This window comes from Sinocyclocheilus grahami, unplaced genomic scaffold (genome assembly GCF_001515645.1).
Source record: "Sinocyclocheilus grahami isolate Dianchi unplaced genomic scaffold, SAMN03320097.WGS_v1.1 scaffold16.1, whole genome shotgun sequence".
NCBI classification, from domain to species: Eukaryota; Metazoa; Chordata; class Actinopteri; order Cypriniformes; family Cyprinidae; genus Sinocyclocheilus; species Sinocyclocheilus grahami.
This window is the reverse complement of record NW_015505195.1, coordinates 4119092-4137462: the sequence shown is the minus strand read 5'-3', so window position 1 is coordinate 4137462 and position 18371 is coordinate 4119092. Positions and strand designations below refer to the sequence as shown.

Here is an 18371-nt window from a genome sequence, read left to right as displayed (position 1 = left end):
TTAAAAAAACCACAAACCCGATCATAGGAGATCTGCAACAGGTCAAGCATTACTTTGTGGGCACCCATGTTCTTCAATAGCCTTTGTTGTTTCTTAAATACACCTGAGCTGCACATTTTATTCAAACGCTCTAGAATCTGGAGATCAGAGAAAAGATTTAATTGTCGCAAAAAATATTGGTTTGTTCATTTACCAAGTTTCCATCCATCTATATACATTTATATATACTGTACATTGAAAACAAAATATATAAAATGCTTATACGTGTATACAAAAAATGTATAACTTTAATTATCATAATATACCATTCAAAAGTTTGAGGTCAGTTAGATTTTTTAAATGTTTTTGAAAGATGTATCAAAATCATTCTAATTTGCTTATTCGTATACTGCTGTTGAAAACATGCTTAATATTTTTGCAGAAACCATGATCCATTTTTTACAGGATTCTTTGATGAATAATAAGTTCAAAAGCATTTATTTGCAATATAAATCCTTTGCAACATTATAAATGTCTACTGTCACTTTTGATCAATTTAATACATTCTTGCTGAATAAAAATATTAATTTCTTTAAAAAAAAAAATCTTACTATCCACAAACTTTCGAACAGTAGTGCAATTTACTATCTTTAACTTTTAATATATTACTGAACAACAGACAAATACACTAAGAACATATGCAAAAACATCACCTCTTTGACATTCTGGTAGCTTTCATTGCTCTTTTCAACCTTCTGCTTCTTTGTATCTGACTCCTCCTCTGGAGATGTCTGCATGAAAAAGAAAACAAAAATGAGCTTCTTTCACCTAATTATCTTGTTATTCATAATCCCACCTGTCCCAGTACATGACTCACCGGAGCAGCCTCTTTTTTGTCTTTCTTGTCTTTCTTCCCATCTCCCCCAGAGCTACTTTTTTTAATGACCCAAAGCTCAGACTTCTCCACCATGGTGCGCAGAAGATCCAGATCTCGTTTTATGTGCTTGTAGTTCTCAACATCCTGAACTGAAATGAGAAGCTGGACCTGAGGAGAACAAACATAGCGAGATGAAAAACTGACATCAACCATTTTTATCTTTACAAAAGTGATTGCATTTGCATCTTGCATTGCAAAAGTACTTTTTCATTTTGTGCCACTGGAATTCTGATTTGCCACATGCACATGAGCAATAAAATTTACATTTTATGGTCTGCACAGGTGTTAATTTACATTTTGCACATTTGGGGATGTGCATTACCTGCAGATGTTTTACCTGGAGGTGTCTCGGCACAACTTTTTACCAATAAAAAATAAAGTTGTTTGTATATGTTTGAGTGGGCTGTACATTCAACCTGTTTAAAGGTGTGGAGGACTTCCTGTCTTTGACTGAAGTGCTTGAAGAGCAACTGCAAGGCCCCCGAAACCAAAGGGGGGTAATCGTGCATGATGAGGTGGACCAGAACACGCAGAAACATTCGTCCCCCTTCATCGTCCACTTCCAGAATGCTGTTTCCTTTACTATACGATCAGAGTAAAGTCAAAGAGAGGTCATCTCTCACAAGCACTAAATATCTTCATATATATCTTTGATGAACAGTCATGTGGAAATAGAATAAATTGTTCATTAACATACCCAATTCCAAACATGGCCTCAGCCTGTTCCCCAATGTGCTGGAGGTTGATGGACGCTGTTTAAAATATTAAATAAATAAATAACACAAATGTACAATCAGAAAACAAATGGCTACTCTAACCTAAATTTAATTCGATTTAAAATGGTCATCCATTAAAGATGAAGTGTGTAATTTCTGAGCCACTAGCAGCATCAAATAGAGCTACAGAAATCAAACTGTTTTTCAATGTAAAAATGACTTACTAATAGTTGTCTTGCATATTAAGTGATAGGAGAAAATATTTTAACATCAAAAATTACAGACTACACCGTTAATGCATTAATTTAAAAAAATCAAGAAATGTAACATTGCCACTCTCACCAGAACGGGGCTCTGAGACAAACACAAAAACAAAGATGAAAAATAGAGTAGAGGGATTAGTACATGGAAGAATGGAAGAATTATGTTGTTATTTGATTATAATGTAATTTTAGATATTGTTAATTGATTATATTATTATTATAAATGTTATTTGATTAGTAGTTAGGTTCTGACAATAACAAGAGTTGCATTTTCAATATTTGTCTAAACATCATTACCCTCCTGCTCCGTATGATGCGTTGCATCTGCATCACCCATAGGATAGACATCCACAAACTCCTTCTTGAAGACAGAGAGCAGGAAGGAAAGCCGATAGTCCAGACGTACACTGAGGATGAACTGCACAAACCAGTAGTAAGAGATTTAGATATTGCCAGCACTGACAGCATAAAACTGTTGCCATCTTCGACAGCATCTACCTGTAATATCTCCAGGATCTTCAGTTTGGTGTCCATGACGGTGATGTCCTTTGTGTCAATGCTATCTTTACTGCCGGCCTGGCTGTCTAGAGCACCAGGGCGACCAGAGCCCGAGAAAATGGATGGCTTCCTGTTTAGCACCATGGTGGACATCATCTGCCCCATTCCATGAATAGAGCGCCTGACGTTCTTACCTAGGAAGATGAAACTGTTTTATTGGCCATTTTGGACAATGGAATTCTAGGAAGTTTAGTTGTCTCATTGTGTAACACAAATAATCAATATATACACTCTAGACTTAAAAAAATGAACATGGAGATATCGGTTCCTAAATTAAACGTTAGGAGACAAATGACTTTAGCAGACACACTGCATAATTGCTCAAAAAAGATGCACTTTAATTCATAATATATATATTTTTTTTTTTTCAAAAAAAATATTTGAACATTTTTAGAATTATATTATTTGTTTATGATGACAAACTCTGTTGTGAACATTAGATTTTTTTAGGCAAAAAGTTTATCATTTTATTCACAGTCTGGAACCTTATATCTAAAACAAATTTTTTTTTCTTGTTTTTAAATACTTACCACTGCCATCATCGCTAAACATCGGGTTGATTGTAGCATTACTTGGAGTGCAGTCTACGATTCCCAGGAGAGTACGAGTCAGCCTCAGAAGCTCAAAAAAACTGTAGAACCCAAAGTAGATGAGATGTCTTGCCAAGCTCACCACCTACAAACAATGTAAATGAAACAAATATGCAAATGTGATTTATATTAATATTAGTGTTAACGCTGACATTTACATGTTAAAGCATGTTGTCTTGATATTTCATTTTAATATATAATATATAACTGTACCTCATACGTTAGCTTGTTTTTCTCCTCATTGGCAAAAGGTAGGTCATCAATGAGAACATTGTTGAGGTACTCCTCCATAAAAGCCATTGTATTGGCAAACTTGTTCTTTTTATTGTCTCGTGAATAGTCCAAGTGAGAGTCATAACTATAACAAAAAACAGCAAACCCCATAATCACACCTTTTAATGCTTAAATAGTGATTATAAACTGTAATATAAAAAGTTTAATGTCTTTACATAAACTACCTTTCAAAAGTTTGGGGTCATTTTTTTCCAAAAGATATTAATACTATTCAGCATATTAGATGACTTCTGAAGGATCATGTGACTTAAGACTGGTGTAATGGCTGCTGAAAATTCAGCTTCGCCATCACAGAATAAATCACATTTTAAAATATATTAAAAATACAAAACGGTTATTTTAAATCGTTTTAATGTTTCACAATATTACTCTTTTACTGTAATTTTGATCAAATAAATACAGTCTGGGTGAGCTTAAGAGGCTACAAAATTATAGATGATGAATGGTTGTGTAGCTGAGCATGATTTAAAAAGGTGATTGTGTGGGTATGTGAACACACTCTTTGATGCTGATAGAAGTGGGCATCTCAGCCCACAAGCGAGCAAACTTGATGGGTGTCACAAGCTCCTGAGGGTCTCGGTCAACGTGAGCATGTAGCATGAGTCTACAGAAAGACGCCCGCAGGTCAAAGGGAAGAGCCTCATCCATCATGCAGAGGGAAATCAGCTCCACATCCAGCTGCTTTGAGATCTCATCTATGGCCAGATACTGGCGATCAAAACACATTCGTGCAAACAGTTTGAGCTGGTACCTGAAAAAAACAACAATATATTAGTGCAGATGACTTTTAAAGAATTCATGTCCAGCAACAATAAAATAATGAAATAATCTCTTTATGTGCTGTCAATTTAACATGTTCATTTAGTACAATCCAATACAAATCTATACAACTGACAGTTAAACTGACAGCACAAAGAGATTATTTAATTATAGCAGCATTCCATTTATATTTAAAATAGGTTTAAACAACTGACAGGCCTGGTTATTTCTCGTTTTTATTACCTGTAATATGTCAGCACATTTTCGTCATGCACATTCCCTTGCCGGGCCTCTTGGGCAAGCTGTCGAATGCTCTTCTCATGGGTCTCGTTCTCCTTCTCAGACCAAATCAGCCAAACTTCATCCTCCTCTCCAAACTCTTCCATATACTCAGAGGTGTGCTGTGTGTCCTTAGCGGCTCGCCGCCTTCGCAAACACACACAAAAAGAATTCACATGAGCACATAACCCGAGACAGACACATTATACAATTTTTCGTAGACTTACTCCGTTTTCATGAGAATATCCTGGTTTTTGGCATCCAGCACACATTTACATATCAGCTCTTGAGTTACTGGGATCGCAACATTATTGGACACACACAAGTCTGATAGATAGTCAAGAAACCTGGAAATCAAAACATAAACATAGACATTTACCGACACAGGCATGTTAAAAGCTATGGACAAAAAAAAAGAAGAAAAAAACTGTTTTTCCCACCCCCAATATGACTATTATTATTATTCAATCATAATGATAATACTAATTTACAGAGCAATAGTAAAATTACAACACAAATTTTTATGGCTGTCTTAAACTTTTTGCATTCAAATGTTGAACCATAGAGCTAAATTAATTACCAAATAATTTGGCCAATTACTTTTCATGACTTTTCCAGCCAATTTTAATTCTTTTAACACTACACTTCAAATTAGCATTTTTTAACCCTAGCAAAACAAATGTCTATAACTTTAAACATTGTATTAATTTCCATTACTTTTCCAGACCTGTAACCCACAAAATTCATAACTTTAAGGTTCATCTGATGGAAACACTAACCTGGGCTCCCTGTTCTTACGAACCAGACTGACGAAAGTCTCCACCTCGGTTTTAGTGATATGTTTCTCCAGCAGTTTCCGGTTGTTGTGTAGCAGGGCTGTGATGGTGTCCTCAGCCAAAATATCATAGCCGATCTGAGACTGCATCATTCCAAACTGCTTGGCTATGTGCTCCTGTAAGACAAATCCCCATCTCTGAATGCTGTCTTGTGGCTCTTTCTAGAGTGACAGGATGTCTGGTTGCCATTCCTACAATTTCAACATTCAACATCACGGCATTTTGTAATGTCCCTGTGTTCTAAACCATTCTTGAGCACCTGTGTTAGTATGGACTGGAGTACCTGATTCTTTCGGTAGTCTTCTTGTGAATGACGCAGCACCCTGTAGCACAGTCTGAGCATGTATTGATAGGGGGCGTATTTCTGGTCAGACAGCTCATCTAACGTTAGCAGAGGCGGCTCAGTGCCCCTCTGTTTAAATGGGGCTTTAATGATCCCAAATATCTAAGCAGAAAAAGAGACAGCAAGATAGTCTTTAAGAGATTAGATCATTCACCAACAAAGACGTTTCAACTGTAGACGCATTATAGTTTTCCAATCGTTAAAATCAGACCTGTTTGAGAAGGTTCTGCTCTCTCATAAGTTTCTGTCTTTCTCGGTTGGGCTTGTTCATCATCACCTCCAGGGCTGGCTGGCCATTGTTAAACTGATCGACGACAAAGAAAACCACATCCTCCAGCAGTTTAACGGCATACCTGTGCATAGAGAGGGTGCATGAAGCTCTGACATAATATATTCTACAACAGGTTTACTTTACAAATATTTAAAAAGTAAAAACCACAGCTATTAAGGGCATAAAATCTCAGGCTGAGACTCTGGTTTGGTGCTTGTGTGTCATGTCAAATCTACCTTCTGTCATTAGGACTGAGGAAACCGGAGTTGAACTTATCGACTACGGTGCTCAACATGAGGCTGGCATCATTCGCAAAATCTAGATCTCTAATCTCCATGACCGGCACAGAGACAATGGCAAAGGCTTCCTTATCCTCTTTGGTGGGGCAGGTGCCCAGCTAGCAGAAGAAGAGGAGGAAGAAAGGAGAAAGAGAAGGAAAACGTGAATACTAAAATAAATAAATAAATAAATAAATAAATAAATATATAAATAAATAAATGTGGTTCTTTTGAGTGTTCTATTTATCAAAGAATCCTGAAATAAATGTATTTTTCACAAAAATATTATCAGCACAACCGTTTCAACATTGATAAAAATAAGAAATGTTACTTGAGGACCAAATCGGCATATTAAAACTAAAAAAATTAAACATTCAGCTTTGCCGTCAGAAGTATAAATTACATTTTTAAATGTATTAAAATAAATGTAACATAAAATGACATCAAATAAAATAGAGTAAGATAAATATATCAAAATACAAAATGAATTTAAATTGTAATAATATTTCACAAAATTATTATTTTAACTGTATTTTTGATCAAATAAATGTAGCTTGGGCTTAAGAGATTGCTTTCAAAAAAATTTTTTAAAATATGACCGAACCCCAAACTTTTAAACGGTAATGCAATAAAATGAATAAACTATTAAACTGTGATATACAACACTTAGAAAATGCAGAGAAAAATAAATAAATAAATAAAAGTTGTGGTAAAACATACAACTTGTGTTTTAAAGGGGTTATATGATGCGATTTCAATTTTTCCTTTCTCTTTGGAGTGTTACAAGCTCTTGGTGCATAAAGAAGATCTGTAAAGTTGCAAAGACTAAAGTCTCAAATCCAAAGAGATATTCTTTATAAATATATAAAAAATTTTATTAAATTAAATTATAAAAAGTTAAGAGTCAGCCATGCCTACCTAAAACGGCTCGTTCTAACACGACCCCACATATCTACGTCACGATGTGGAAAGATTTGCATAACGCCGCCCAAATGTTCACGCAAAGAAAGAAGGCGTAACTTTTATTCTCACTGTAGTATTGTTGCCGCCGCCGCCATGTCGTGAAGGCGCTGTGTGCTTCGTTGTGAAAGCGAAACTACTTTGTTTGGCCTTCCAAAAGAGGACGATATCGCTTCATCATGCCTGGAGCTGATCCGTGCTGGACGCTGAGGAAATACAACAACTTCGTGCTGTGGATGGCCGGATCGGCTTTCACCGTGGACGAAGCGGAGTCCAGCCCGGGGTCGTCACATGTGGTTGCCACTCATTCGTCGCATCCGCCGGGCATGCCGTTCTCGACCCCACCGACTCAGCTCACTCTATCCCGGCCTCAGCGCAAGCTAAGCCGGGGCTTCGGCTCACGCTAGCCCAGCCTCAGCTCACTCTAGCCCGTCCTCAGCTCACTCTATCCCGGCCTCAGCGCACACTAAGCCGGGGCTTCCCCTCACGCTAGGCCGCTGTGTTTTTCGTTGTGAAAGCGAAACTACTTTGTTTGGTTTTCCAAAAAGGGACACGACTAGAAATCAGTGGTTAAGTTGTATTTACAACACTGTTCCAGAACACTTCAACCCAAATATTCAGATGTGTGCAGCACATTTTATGGAGGACTGTTTCCTGATCCTGGTAGAGTAGACTACAATGCCGGCTGTTCTGACTCACAGACTAAGTAAGTTTTTTATATTTAAAGAATTTGCCACTGACGATTCAAACGCAAGTTTTGGGCAGTGTGGAGTAGGGCTTGTTGTTTGTCATTTCTCAGATCACAAATGCAGACATGGTTTTATGTTTACGCGGCGCGATGCAATGCAACGCGTAAAAAAACAGTACAAGTCATTATAATCCATAATTATGTCCCCACTGGATGCAACGAATGCCTTGTTTATAATGGGTTTTCATGTTTTTGAATCATCGGTCCGGTCTGACAGGGCATCATCACAGTATGGTAGGGGCGTAACATTTCCGTCACACGCTTGAGGTATTCGGCCAATCATAACGCACTAGATAGCTGGCCAATCGCTTTTCAGACCGATGAGCTTTGTAAAAATCAATGCGTTTCAGAAAGGCGGGCATAGAAGAGAAACAATAATGTACAGTATGTGGAAAATAATGTGTTTTTTGAACCTTAAACTGCATAAACATTTCATTACACCAAATACACAAAAATAATATTATTTTTAGCAACATCATATGACCCCTTTAATTCTACCATTTTTAAAATTAAATAAATGCTTCAGACATAAATATATACAGTTTTCTCGACATTAAGAAGTTACGGTTAGACAGACTGTATGTAGAGAGAAAGATTTTCACCATTAATCGAATGGGTCTCTCCTCATCGATGTCGATGGGAATGTTGGTGCTTTGGATCCAAGTGTTTGTGCACAGGTGGCGGAATCGAACATAAGAATTTCTGATGGAAATCAAGAAGATGAATATGCAGGAGGAATCCATTAATCAAGTTTTTAATCAAACAAATTCCTTTATCCCACAGGATGCAGCAAGACAAATAGAGAGAGAGAGAGAAGAGTAGAATCGAATACCGTGGCACAAACGAATCAGTCTTCTGCAGTGTGGTGGGGTCCAGCTCAAACAGAGAGGCGATGTCATTCCCATGAGGCACTGCAACTAGCTTGTATTTTATCCTCTCTCCTAGGCCTCTCTTTATACGGCTACTATCCACCTACGGACATAGTACCAGTCAGAGAATTTCTGGGAGAAAAGGTTTCAGAACACACAAGAATTTTTAACATCTCGTGAACTCCTGATCCAAGTCTTACAGTGAAATGTCTACCAGAAAGTTTTTCCATGTGTTACCATGCCATATGGCAACATGTCAAACCTACCTCTATATCATTGCTGTTTTCTTTATAACCTGGATTCTCCTGCAACACAAATTATTTATGTAAATAAGTAATTCTAATATTATTAAACCATATATCAGATTACAATAAATGTGGAGAGATTTACCTCAGCAGCAAGATAGTTTCCTGTGGCCAAGTGTTTGAATCGGTACAGGCTGTTCCAATGTCCTGCTCCTCCACGACACGGATCATGGTGAACCACCTACAACCAACAAGCAAACAACCAAACATTATGTCACTATGGAGGCACCTTTCCACCTCTGAATAAAAAAAAAAAAGACAATTGTGATGAATTGATCATTAAAAGTTCAAATTGATTAAAATTGATCTCTCATGATTCCAAATTCACATCATATAAAAAGATCAAGACAACAGGTTTCTAAAAATGCTACATGGCATACTACATAAATGAAAGTATCAAAGAAATTAAAAACAGTTAAAATATTAACATATCTATTTTGAATACATTTCTAATTATAATACACATTCATTTTTATGTATAATATATTTGGCTCTTTTGAGGATATAGTCCTACACACATCCGAATCTAAATCCTACCATTAACTGCAGGAAATCTGCTAAATCGATCTATGAGGAGGCTCTTACCTCAACCTCCCATAATGCATTGGAGCTGGTGGCTGAAGTAGCAGACTGACGCAGAGTTGTGCGCAGGAACACATGCAGCTTAGACTTGTACTCATCACAGGTCAGAAACTTCTCCTGTTCTGCGTGGAAGAGCCTCACCACGTCTCCCTATGCATGAACAGCATGCACTTTTTTTATGAGATGTCAACATAACTGCCTTGGCTTTGGATGTATATCATAAAACTTGATATGCATGAACTACAGTACAGGTTTGTAATAATGAATTTTGCATGTGACCGTTGCACTTACTCCCTTAAGGACTTCATCTTTGTGGTCACTGAACATCATAAACAGACTGATCTTCCAGCTGGTGTTGCTGTTGACTGAATTGATCTGTAGGGGGCAGTCTTACATTATAAAAAGACAAATGGCACACAGCACTTATCAAATGGCACACAGCACTTTCAGTTTATTTTGCTGACTTTCCTTCACAGAACCATTACTAATCTCAGAAAACATGTACATTTTGGAAAACTGACAACAACTAGTTTGCGGTAAACGTAACTAGTGGGCTGCTTACAATCACCCACAATCCCTCTGTCTACTTCACAGTCATGTTGACAAAGAACTTCAAGGTAAACTGATCATGTCTTCTCAAACAGGCCCACCTCTTTGCACCCTGGGTGATCGGGAAGCTCATAACTACTGGCATGGAGAGGCTGTCCTGCATTCACAGGATTCAGGATCACCTTATCTCCAACTACCACCTGAAATAGAGTATAAATGATTCAGTGAGGGGTTCAATATGACTGTCACAGCCACAGGCATCTGAAAAGCAAATATGTACATCTCTATCAGTTTACACAAGGGAGAAGCAATCTACAAACAGCTCGGTAAACCTGTTTATATGTGTATAGGGTCATTTGCATACATTTACCTAACTTGGTGAGTGTGCATGTGGGCTGTGTGTACACTAAGTATGTGTCTATATTTGTATATAAACTATGATATGTAATTAGGTGTGCAGGTAAATGTATGCCGTCAAAAAAATGTAGGTGTATATATATATATATATATATAGGTATAAAAGGTGAATCTCACAAAAGCATACAAGGTTATACTGCAGCCCAAAACCAAAAAAAAAAAAAAAAAAACATCTAAAAAGCCTTTTACACACAGAAAACGGCGCTTGTTTACAAAGATTTACTACATTGTGACATAAAAAGCATCTGGATGTTATTTTCTATGTTATTTTTCATTTTTATAATTTTCTATCATTAATACAGTATTTTTATGTATTACAGTAATAAATGTATTAAATTCAGCACAAATTAAACAAATACTGCATAATGTAAATATTTAAGTCATTTTTATATTTTTACAGTAGTACATTATTTATTTTTACATTAGTCACAAAAGCTGTGGAGGGAAGCAGTGTTATTTTAGTATCATAGCAATACTATTATATATTTATTAATAATTTGTTTTTATTTTTGTTTTGTTTTTTAAATTTCAATTTTAAGTTTCAGTCATTTTGACTGGGTTTTGGGTTTTTTCACGTCATGTATATATTTCAGTTTTAGTTATTTTATTACATAAAGTTAAAATAAATTAAAATAAGGAAACTAGCTGAAATAAAAAGGTTTTTATATTTTATTTCAATTAAAATTTATTTTACGTCAAGTAATGAAAATGTTTTTTTTAATGGTTTTAATTTTAGTTTAGTGTCGCAATAATCAATATATCGACTCATCGCACAATATATGTACATGACCTCAATAATTTTTGGTGACGCAATATATTGCCCATTATATTTACATAACAATTAATGTCACCATGTTTTTTGCATTCCACTTGCACCTGTGTCTTTTGCAGCTTCTCGAACATAACGTGGTGTAGTTGGTGCTAGTTCAAATTTAAAAAATGCTTCTAGAAAAAAGTTTCATCTGCAGATATGGCCTTGTATAGGAATCTGTGCCTTTGTGCATATGGACATCTGACTGCTAAGTTGGGATTGTGTTTTCCAGCAATACATTGCACCCTTAATTTACAGAGAAAAGAAGGCTCGAGAAAAATCTCCATACAAGTTATTTGTGAATTTGTCTTTTTTCTACTTGTTACTTTGCACTTTTTGTTAGAAAATGTTTATTTACTGTTTATTCAAGTTTTTTAAGGTATCTAATATTTTGATACTTAATTTCCATGATCTAAATATTCTTAAGAATTGAAAGTTTGTTGTCATTTGCAAATGTGTTGGCCTTCTTGCATTATTATGCTTTTATATTATGAATATATATTCAGTGGCATAAAATGGTCTTAAAATGATAATAATATTGTTTATCGCAATTATTTCTGGGGCAATATGTCGCACAACAAAAAATTGTTATCGTGACAGGCCTAGTTTATTTAATGTGTCTTTTGTGTTTCTTGTGTGCTTGCATATGCATGTGTGAATTACATTGTCTCCATTGGCTCTGAGCTTCCAGAAAGGTTGGATGAAAAGCCAGGATCCCTCATTCCCTGTCCCATCAAGAGTGACACGCATTGCGTTCTTCTCCAGCAATGCTGGGAGACGCTTATTCACTGTCAAATACTTGTTGCTCTTCATGTGCAGGAGCTGAAAACATGAACATTTATTAGAATAAACACTTTCTTAAATATAAAAAGAACAGTCCAGGCTCTAAAATACGATGGCGATTGGCGAAAGAACTGTTATGATTTTGATTAATAAACTGAATTATTAACTGAACATTTGCATCTTAAATCATATTGTTGCCGAATTATTATAAATGCAAGTCGCTTGAGACCATCGTGCCAACAACACCCTCTCACTTTACCACACAGCCTTTGTGGTTGTTTGCTTATTTCCACAGCGCTGCACCTACTACAGAGCTTCTTAGTATGAAAGTACTTCCTTTTTGACTAAAAAAAGACCTTGCAAATATCTTGAATGGGTATGTTATAATATGCTAGCACCTCTACTGCCACTGTGTGCCTGCTGAATGGAAGTAAACAGAGCGGATGACTTTAAACTACTCAACCATTTCTGAAGACAACAACATTATTTCAATATAAAAATAAAATGCATGTTGGCTTTAACCCACAGGAATCACTGAAAATGGGAAGCTCCTATTTATTTTAGGATACTCTATATTAACAGGAAAAGGCTTTATTTCCTATAGTGTGGCATTGCTGTAGACAATTATCTGTAACTGACGTCACTTCCAGGGAGGAAACACATTTCTTTTTTGCTTAGATAAAGATGTGCGGGTATAGCTGTGACCCATTAACAAACTCAGCATATCTACAAAATTCAACATAAAATCAAAAGTAACTTTCTTAAGTTTATTAATACACATACTGTGCAAGATTCATTGATGCATGTTATTCCAAAGAAACAAAATGTTTGTATGTGTTATCTTTAATCAAAAATACTTCCAGCTAATATTACTAACCCAGCTCCAAATGTCGTATATACACCATGTCTAGCCATTTACAAAAAAGAAACCACCCACTTTTCAAGATCCAGTCAGTTCCCAATGTCCCCATATTACAGAAGCATGTTGACTTTTTTTTTTTTACAGCGAAAAAGTCATATAATAACTCTTTTTAGAGTCCATAGTTGGCGGTGCACCTTGAATGAAATGCATGATTACGTTGAGTGACTAGGATAACTCTTAATCTTTTGTTTCTAGAAACAAGGTTTACATTACAGAACTGCACATTTCTACTCCTCTATAAAAGGGATTAAATGGTTTTGCACTTAGGTCTATCTGTCGGGACAAGACAGCTGTTTCTTTACATAACCTTACAAAACCTCTCCTGATTTTGTCAGTTTTAACATAATTATTAAGTGGAGTAACATAATGTCCTGAAGAAATGTTTGGGGGGGAAAATATACCTTTCTAATGTGAATTATTTAAAAAAAAAAATCAGCCAAGATGTATTTATAGACAAACAACCAAAAACATCAGATCACACTGACTGCATTAGCAACTAATTAACAGATATAACTTTACTAAATGCAGATTCTCACCTGAATGACACTGCCATATTTTACCACATCCCCATGGACCTTTTTGTTCTCCGTTTCATTCTGCTTTTGTTCCAAATTAGCTGCATGCTTTGGTTCGAGCCAAAAAACAAAACGAATGAGTAACAAAGAACTGCAAGCAGCTAAAATGTCAATCATCATATGAAATTTGTCCAAGCAAACATATTGAATCCATCAGATTCCTCTTTTCTCACAGCTGTAATTAAAAACCAAAGGTGGATTCTGTTGATGATCTAAATTCAATAGAACTGTTTGTGACTTACTTGCAATTTCTGAAGAAGCACCATGTCTCCAATCTTATCCTTCTCATGCTTTGCCTGTTTAGCCTTCCAAAACTGCTTCTGGGCAGAATATCGGTTCATGGGATAAACCTTAAAGAGGCAGTCTAGATCCAAAAATAAATAGATAAATAAATAACATTTGTATCAGCTGTTTGTGTGCCTGTTTTTGGAAAATGTGATTCAATTTAAAAATAAACTAATTTTATTTTTTTATTTGTAGACACTGTTCTTGTGAGACCAAAAAAATCTCTAAATACTGAATTTTGGGAAAGAATAAAAGGAATATTTAAAATTTGCTTTGGACTTTCACAGGAAACGGGACAAAATAATTTTGTATTCGTTCACATTTGATCTCAACTAAACTTTTGTATCATCTGCAGATCAGATCTGAACTTAATGGGTTGGAGGGTTTATGGTTTGAGGTTTACTTCACTGCATTGTTGACCCAGTTAGTTACCAACAAACCAACAGTAACGTAAATAGCAGCTTGCTCAACAGGACTAAAGTAAGTAAAACCTAGCAATACCAGGTAACTCAAAACCAGCCATTCATATTTTACATGCTACTTTTCACATGTTTCACATTTGTGAAATGACTGACTGAACCACTGTTGTTATGGTTAGCTGAAACGAATAAAATCGTTTTAATTAAATTAACGCTGAAATAAAATAAAAATATAAATATTAGGTTAAAACATGAACAATGAAACTTAAGTAAAAAAATACTGACAAATACAAATACTGAATATTATTATATGGCTTCTTATCAAATAAGTTGATATGGACATGAAATTGATTTGAGTTTTACATTTATTTCATTAGTTCATTACATTTAGAAAACAACTGGCCTTGCAACAAGACAAACACTGGAACAATACAGTATTTCTTAATATGTTATGATTAATCTGCAATTCAATTTATTATTACAGACTAGCTAAGTAGCATATTTAGCTAAAATGTAACATGTCTTCTTATTTTTAATTTCTCTCTGGGGACCACAAACTTCTAGCTATCAATGAAAGGTTGTATCTTACCAATCAGAATCAAGACAATATGTAATAATCATTCTAGAAGAACTTTTAGCTGTGTGAAAGATTATTTTAAAAACTATAAAATACCTCGGAATTTTTTGGGAGGGTTGTCTAGATCTCCACCTGCTGGCTCCACGACACAACGGTCATCCACCAGCCTGGAAAGGTAAACACACAGAGTCATCTCAATGAAAACAATTCTACAAACGCCTTCGAGAGGCACATCAGTATCCGTGGTCATAAAGAATTATGGGTCATGAACTCTAAAAGAGCTTCAGTCCTGGCCTGGAACATGAATTTCTTCATTTCTACAGACTTCTGGTGGACATCCTGCTAAATCATTTAAAAAATAAGCTCCAAATGCTTTGCCAAAGTGCCTTTAAGGTCTAATTATGTTATGTTATATATGCAGTCCTATTCGATAATACCCCTAGGCTAGCCTGCAACTAACTACAGCAGCCTTTGTGGGTTTCTGGGAAACAGGTTAAAACATGTTTATAGGTTGCCACGCCAGTTCAATAAGACACTTGTGAGCCTGAATGGCTGAAATAGCCCAAGGGAAAACCCTGGACACTTCTGAATGCTGTTTCAGAAAGCCATTCCTGTATAACATTTGCTTTTTAAGATGACCGTCTCCATCTTTTTGTTCTTGCATCTGGCCTTAATCCAAAACAGAGGTGCTATTTCATCCTGACGTTAAAACAACAGTAAACTTTGGGCTGAAAAGTTCATACAGTGAGAATAATACTAAAAAAGATCTCTCCCTTTCAATAACCAAAAGGCTTCATTGTAAATGTAAATTCAAGATTGTGCCTTTATTTAGGAAAACGGACATCAAATGAAGCCATTTGAATGGATATTTTAGCAAGTTCTAGTCAACCACCTGTGTAAAAAATACCCAAAGTGTTTATGAGATGTCCTGAGTGATTCTAGGTTGTTAACGGGACTGTAACTTAATGTAACTCTCAATCTTTTTGTAAACCAAAAACTCAAACACATCAAAGCTCAGAGTAAAAGTAAGCCACAGTACAACCAACTAGCAAAGAACAAGAACAGCTGGAGCTCTCAAGACTACAATGCCAATCGTTTTATTTAATAATAAACTGAACTGATGAGACATGAAATTTCACATTGATGGCTATGATTTACTGCTTTTTAAATAAACATAAAAGCTGTATTTTGTGCAGGGTCTTGTGTTGAGGTGAAGAAAGGCAGGAAGACAGAGAAGCCAATTAAAGACTCTTACCCCAGTGTGCTTATAAAGCCATTGACAGTTCCTTCTGCATACAGGGAGACAATATCCCCTACATGCAGAAAACTGGACGCTGAATCAGACATCTTTGCTATTTACAGCACGCAGCAGTCTGGGTGTTTCAGTCTGATCTTGAAAAGCCCGGACACTTTTCTTACAAACTCTTCCTGATAAATAAAGTGGGTGTAGGCACGCGCTTCACCCACAGTTGAAGTATAAATGCATCCCGGTAGAGCTGGAAAAAATGCAAAGGAAAGAAAACCTGCAAAAGTGAATCCCTGCTTGGATGTGCAGCTGGGAATGTAAAGCGCAGTGGTTTGAGAAGCAGAAGTGACTCGTTGTTGGAGTTTTGCGGCGTACCTGAGGTCATAGTGCTTCGAACCAGGAAGCACGCGTAACTTTGTCAAGTCAAAACACGCCTGTAGGGGAGGCACCGCGTGGAAGAATACAGAGGAGACTCGCTAACACCCTCTCCACACTGTAACCGAGAGCCCTGACAGAAAGAGAAAGCTAAAACAAAACGGACAGCTTTGTTTATTAGATTATGAGCTATTTGACGCGTCGCGACCCTCGCTTACTCTGTGGATAAATAAATAAAAATACATTGTTTATGACCTATCATTTTTAAGTTTAAATAAATAGATATGTGTGTACCTGTAGCTGTTTTCTCAGCGCAATATAACAAAATATTAAAAAGTTAAAGATTTTTTTTAAACTACCTGTACTGTTTTATTAAAGTGCCCCTATTATGGGTAATGAAAGGTTCATATTTTGGTTTTGGGAGTCCCCAACAACAGCTTGACATGCATGCAAGGTAAAAAAAAAAACACTTTCATTGTCTTATAATATGCATTTATTTTTAGCTCAAGGACTCCACACGATCCTTTGCTTGATGCTAATCTGCAGTGATTGGTCCGATTGGTCTCATTTTCATTTCATCATGCCTGTAATGCCTGATAAAGCAGCGTTTGTGAGCGCAAAGTGCCCCTATTATGGGTAATGAAAGGTTCATATTTTGGTTTTGGGAGTCCCCAACAACAGCTTGACATGCATGCAAGGTAAAAAAACACTTTCATTGTCTTATAATATGCATTTATTTTTAGCTCAAGGACTCCACACGATCCTTTGCTTGATGCTAATCTGCAGTGATTGGTCCGATTGGTCTCATTTTCATTTCATTATGCCTGTAATGCCTGATAAAGCAGCGCTGCTTACCAGGGAAACCGCTATTTTTACCGCTCCAGAAGCTACACCTAGTGGCAAAGAATGAATTTGCATTTTCATGCAGTCCAACGAGAAAAGACCAACATGCAATATGCTAATGTTTCATGTTGAGGTCAACATGAAACGGCTTGGGATTCGTTTTAAAAACGACTCCTTTCAATGATTCAGAGTGGACTCTTTCTTTTGATAGACAATAACTTTACACACCCTGCACTTTCAGATTTAAAGGGGTCACATGATGCGATTTCAATTTTTCCTTTCTCTTTGGAGTGTTACAAGCTCTTGGTGCATAAAGAAGATCTGTAAAGTTGCAAGTCTCAAATCCAAAGAGATATTCTTTATAAAAGTTAAGAGTCAGCCATGCCTACCTAAAACGGCTCGTTCTAACACGCCCCCACATACCTACGTCACTATGTGGGAAGATTTGCATAACGTCGCCCAAATGTTCACGCAAAGAAAGAAGGCATAACTTTTATTCTCGCTGTAGCATTGTTGTTGCTGCCGCCTTGTTGTGAAGGCACTGTGTGTTTCTTTGAGAAAGCGAACCTTCTTTGTTTGGCCTTCCAAAAGAGGACGATATCTGCCTCGTCATGCCTGGAGCTGATCCGTGCTGGTTGCTGAGGAAATCGCGCTGTCGATCGCCGGATCGGCTTTCACTGTGGACGAAGCAGAGTCCAGCCCGGGGTCATCACATGTGGTTGCTGCAAGCCTTTCCGGACGCTCCTTCGTCGAAATCGCCGGCCACGCCGTTCTCAAGCCCCCCAGCCTCTGCTCACTCTAGGCCGCCGCCGCTCACTCTAGGCCCCCGTGTGTGATGCTGTGTTTCGTTGTGAAAGCGAAACTACTTTGTTTGGCCTTCCAAAAATGGACATGACTAGAAATCAGTGGTTAAGTTGTATTTACAACACCGTTCGAGAACACTTCACATTTTATGGAGGGCTGTTTACTGATCCTGGTAGAGTAGACTACAATGCCGGCTGT

At 36.7% G+C, this 18371-nt stretch overlaps 1 protein-coding gene across 3 annotated transcripts in view; it reads right to left on the bottom strand.

Annotated features, from left to right (window-relative positions):
* itpr3 (inositol 1,4,5-trisphosphate receptor, type 3) overlaps positions 1-16532 on the bottom strand; it is a 28199-nt gene extending 11667 nt beyond the window's left edge. For 2 of the 3 annotated variants that reach the window (XM_016230216.1, XM_016230222.1), the window contains exons 1-29: positions 16161-16532; positions 15002-15072; positions 13867-13988; positions 13586-13672; positions 12008-12166; positions 10218-10316; positions 9859-9942; positions 9571-9717; positions 9071-9166; positions 8947-8985; positions 8644-8783; positions 8414-8513; positions 6062-6222; positions 5766-5907; positions 5495-5656; positions 5155-5327; positions 4603-4722; positions 4340-4522; positions 3837-4088; positions 3257-3401; positions 2984-3128; positions 2394-2587; positions 2193-2313; positions 1975-1986; positions 1614-1668; positions 1333-1498; positions 857-1024; positions 693-770; positions 18-137 (exon numbers count right to left, since the gene is read on the bottom strand). In XM_016230216.1, the coding sequence (XP_016085702.1) occupies positions 18-137; positions 693-770; positions 857-1024; positions 1333-1498; positions 1614-1668; positions 1975-1986; positions 2193-2313; positions 2394-2587; positions 2984-3128; positions 3257-3401; positions 3837-4088; positions 4340-4522; positions 4603-4722; positions 5155-5327; positions 5495-5656; positions 5766-5907; positions 6062-6222; positions 8414-8513; positions 8644-8783; positions 8947-8985; positions 9071-9166; positions 9571-9717; positions 9859-9942; positions 10218-10316; positions 12008-12166; positions 13586-13672; positions 13867-13988; positions 15002-15072; positions 16161-16252 (3633 nt within the window). In that variant the 5' untranslated portion in view covers positions 16253-16532. The remainder of the gene's footprint in view (positions 1-17; positions 138-692; positions 771-856; positions 1025-1332; positions 1499-1613; positions 1669-1974; positions 1987-2192; positions 2314-2393; positions 2588-2983; positions 3129-3256; positions 3402-3836; positions 4089-4339; positions 4523-4602; positions 4723-5154; positions 5328-5494; positions 5657-5765; positions 5908-6061; positions 6223-8413; positions 8514-8643; positions 8784-8946; positions 8986-9070; positions 9167-9570; positions 9718-9858; positions 9943-10217; positions 10317-12007; positions 12167-13585; positions 13673-13866; positions 13989-15001; positions 15073-16160) is intronic. The other variant, XM_016230230.1, reaches the window with a different exon arrangement.
* Positions 16533-18371: the final 1839 nt, after the last annotated feature.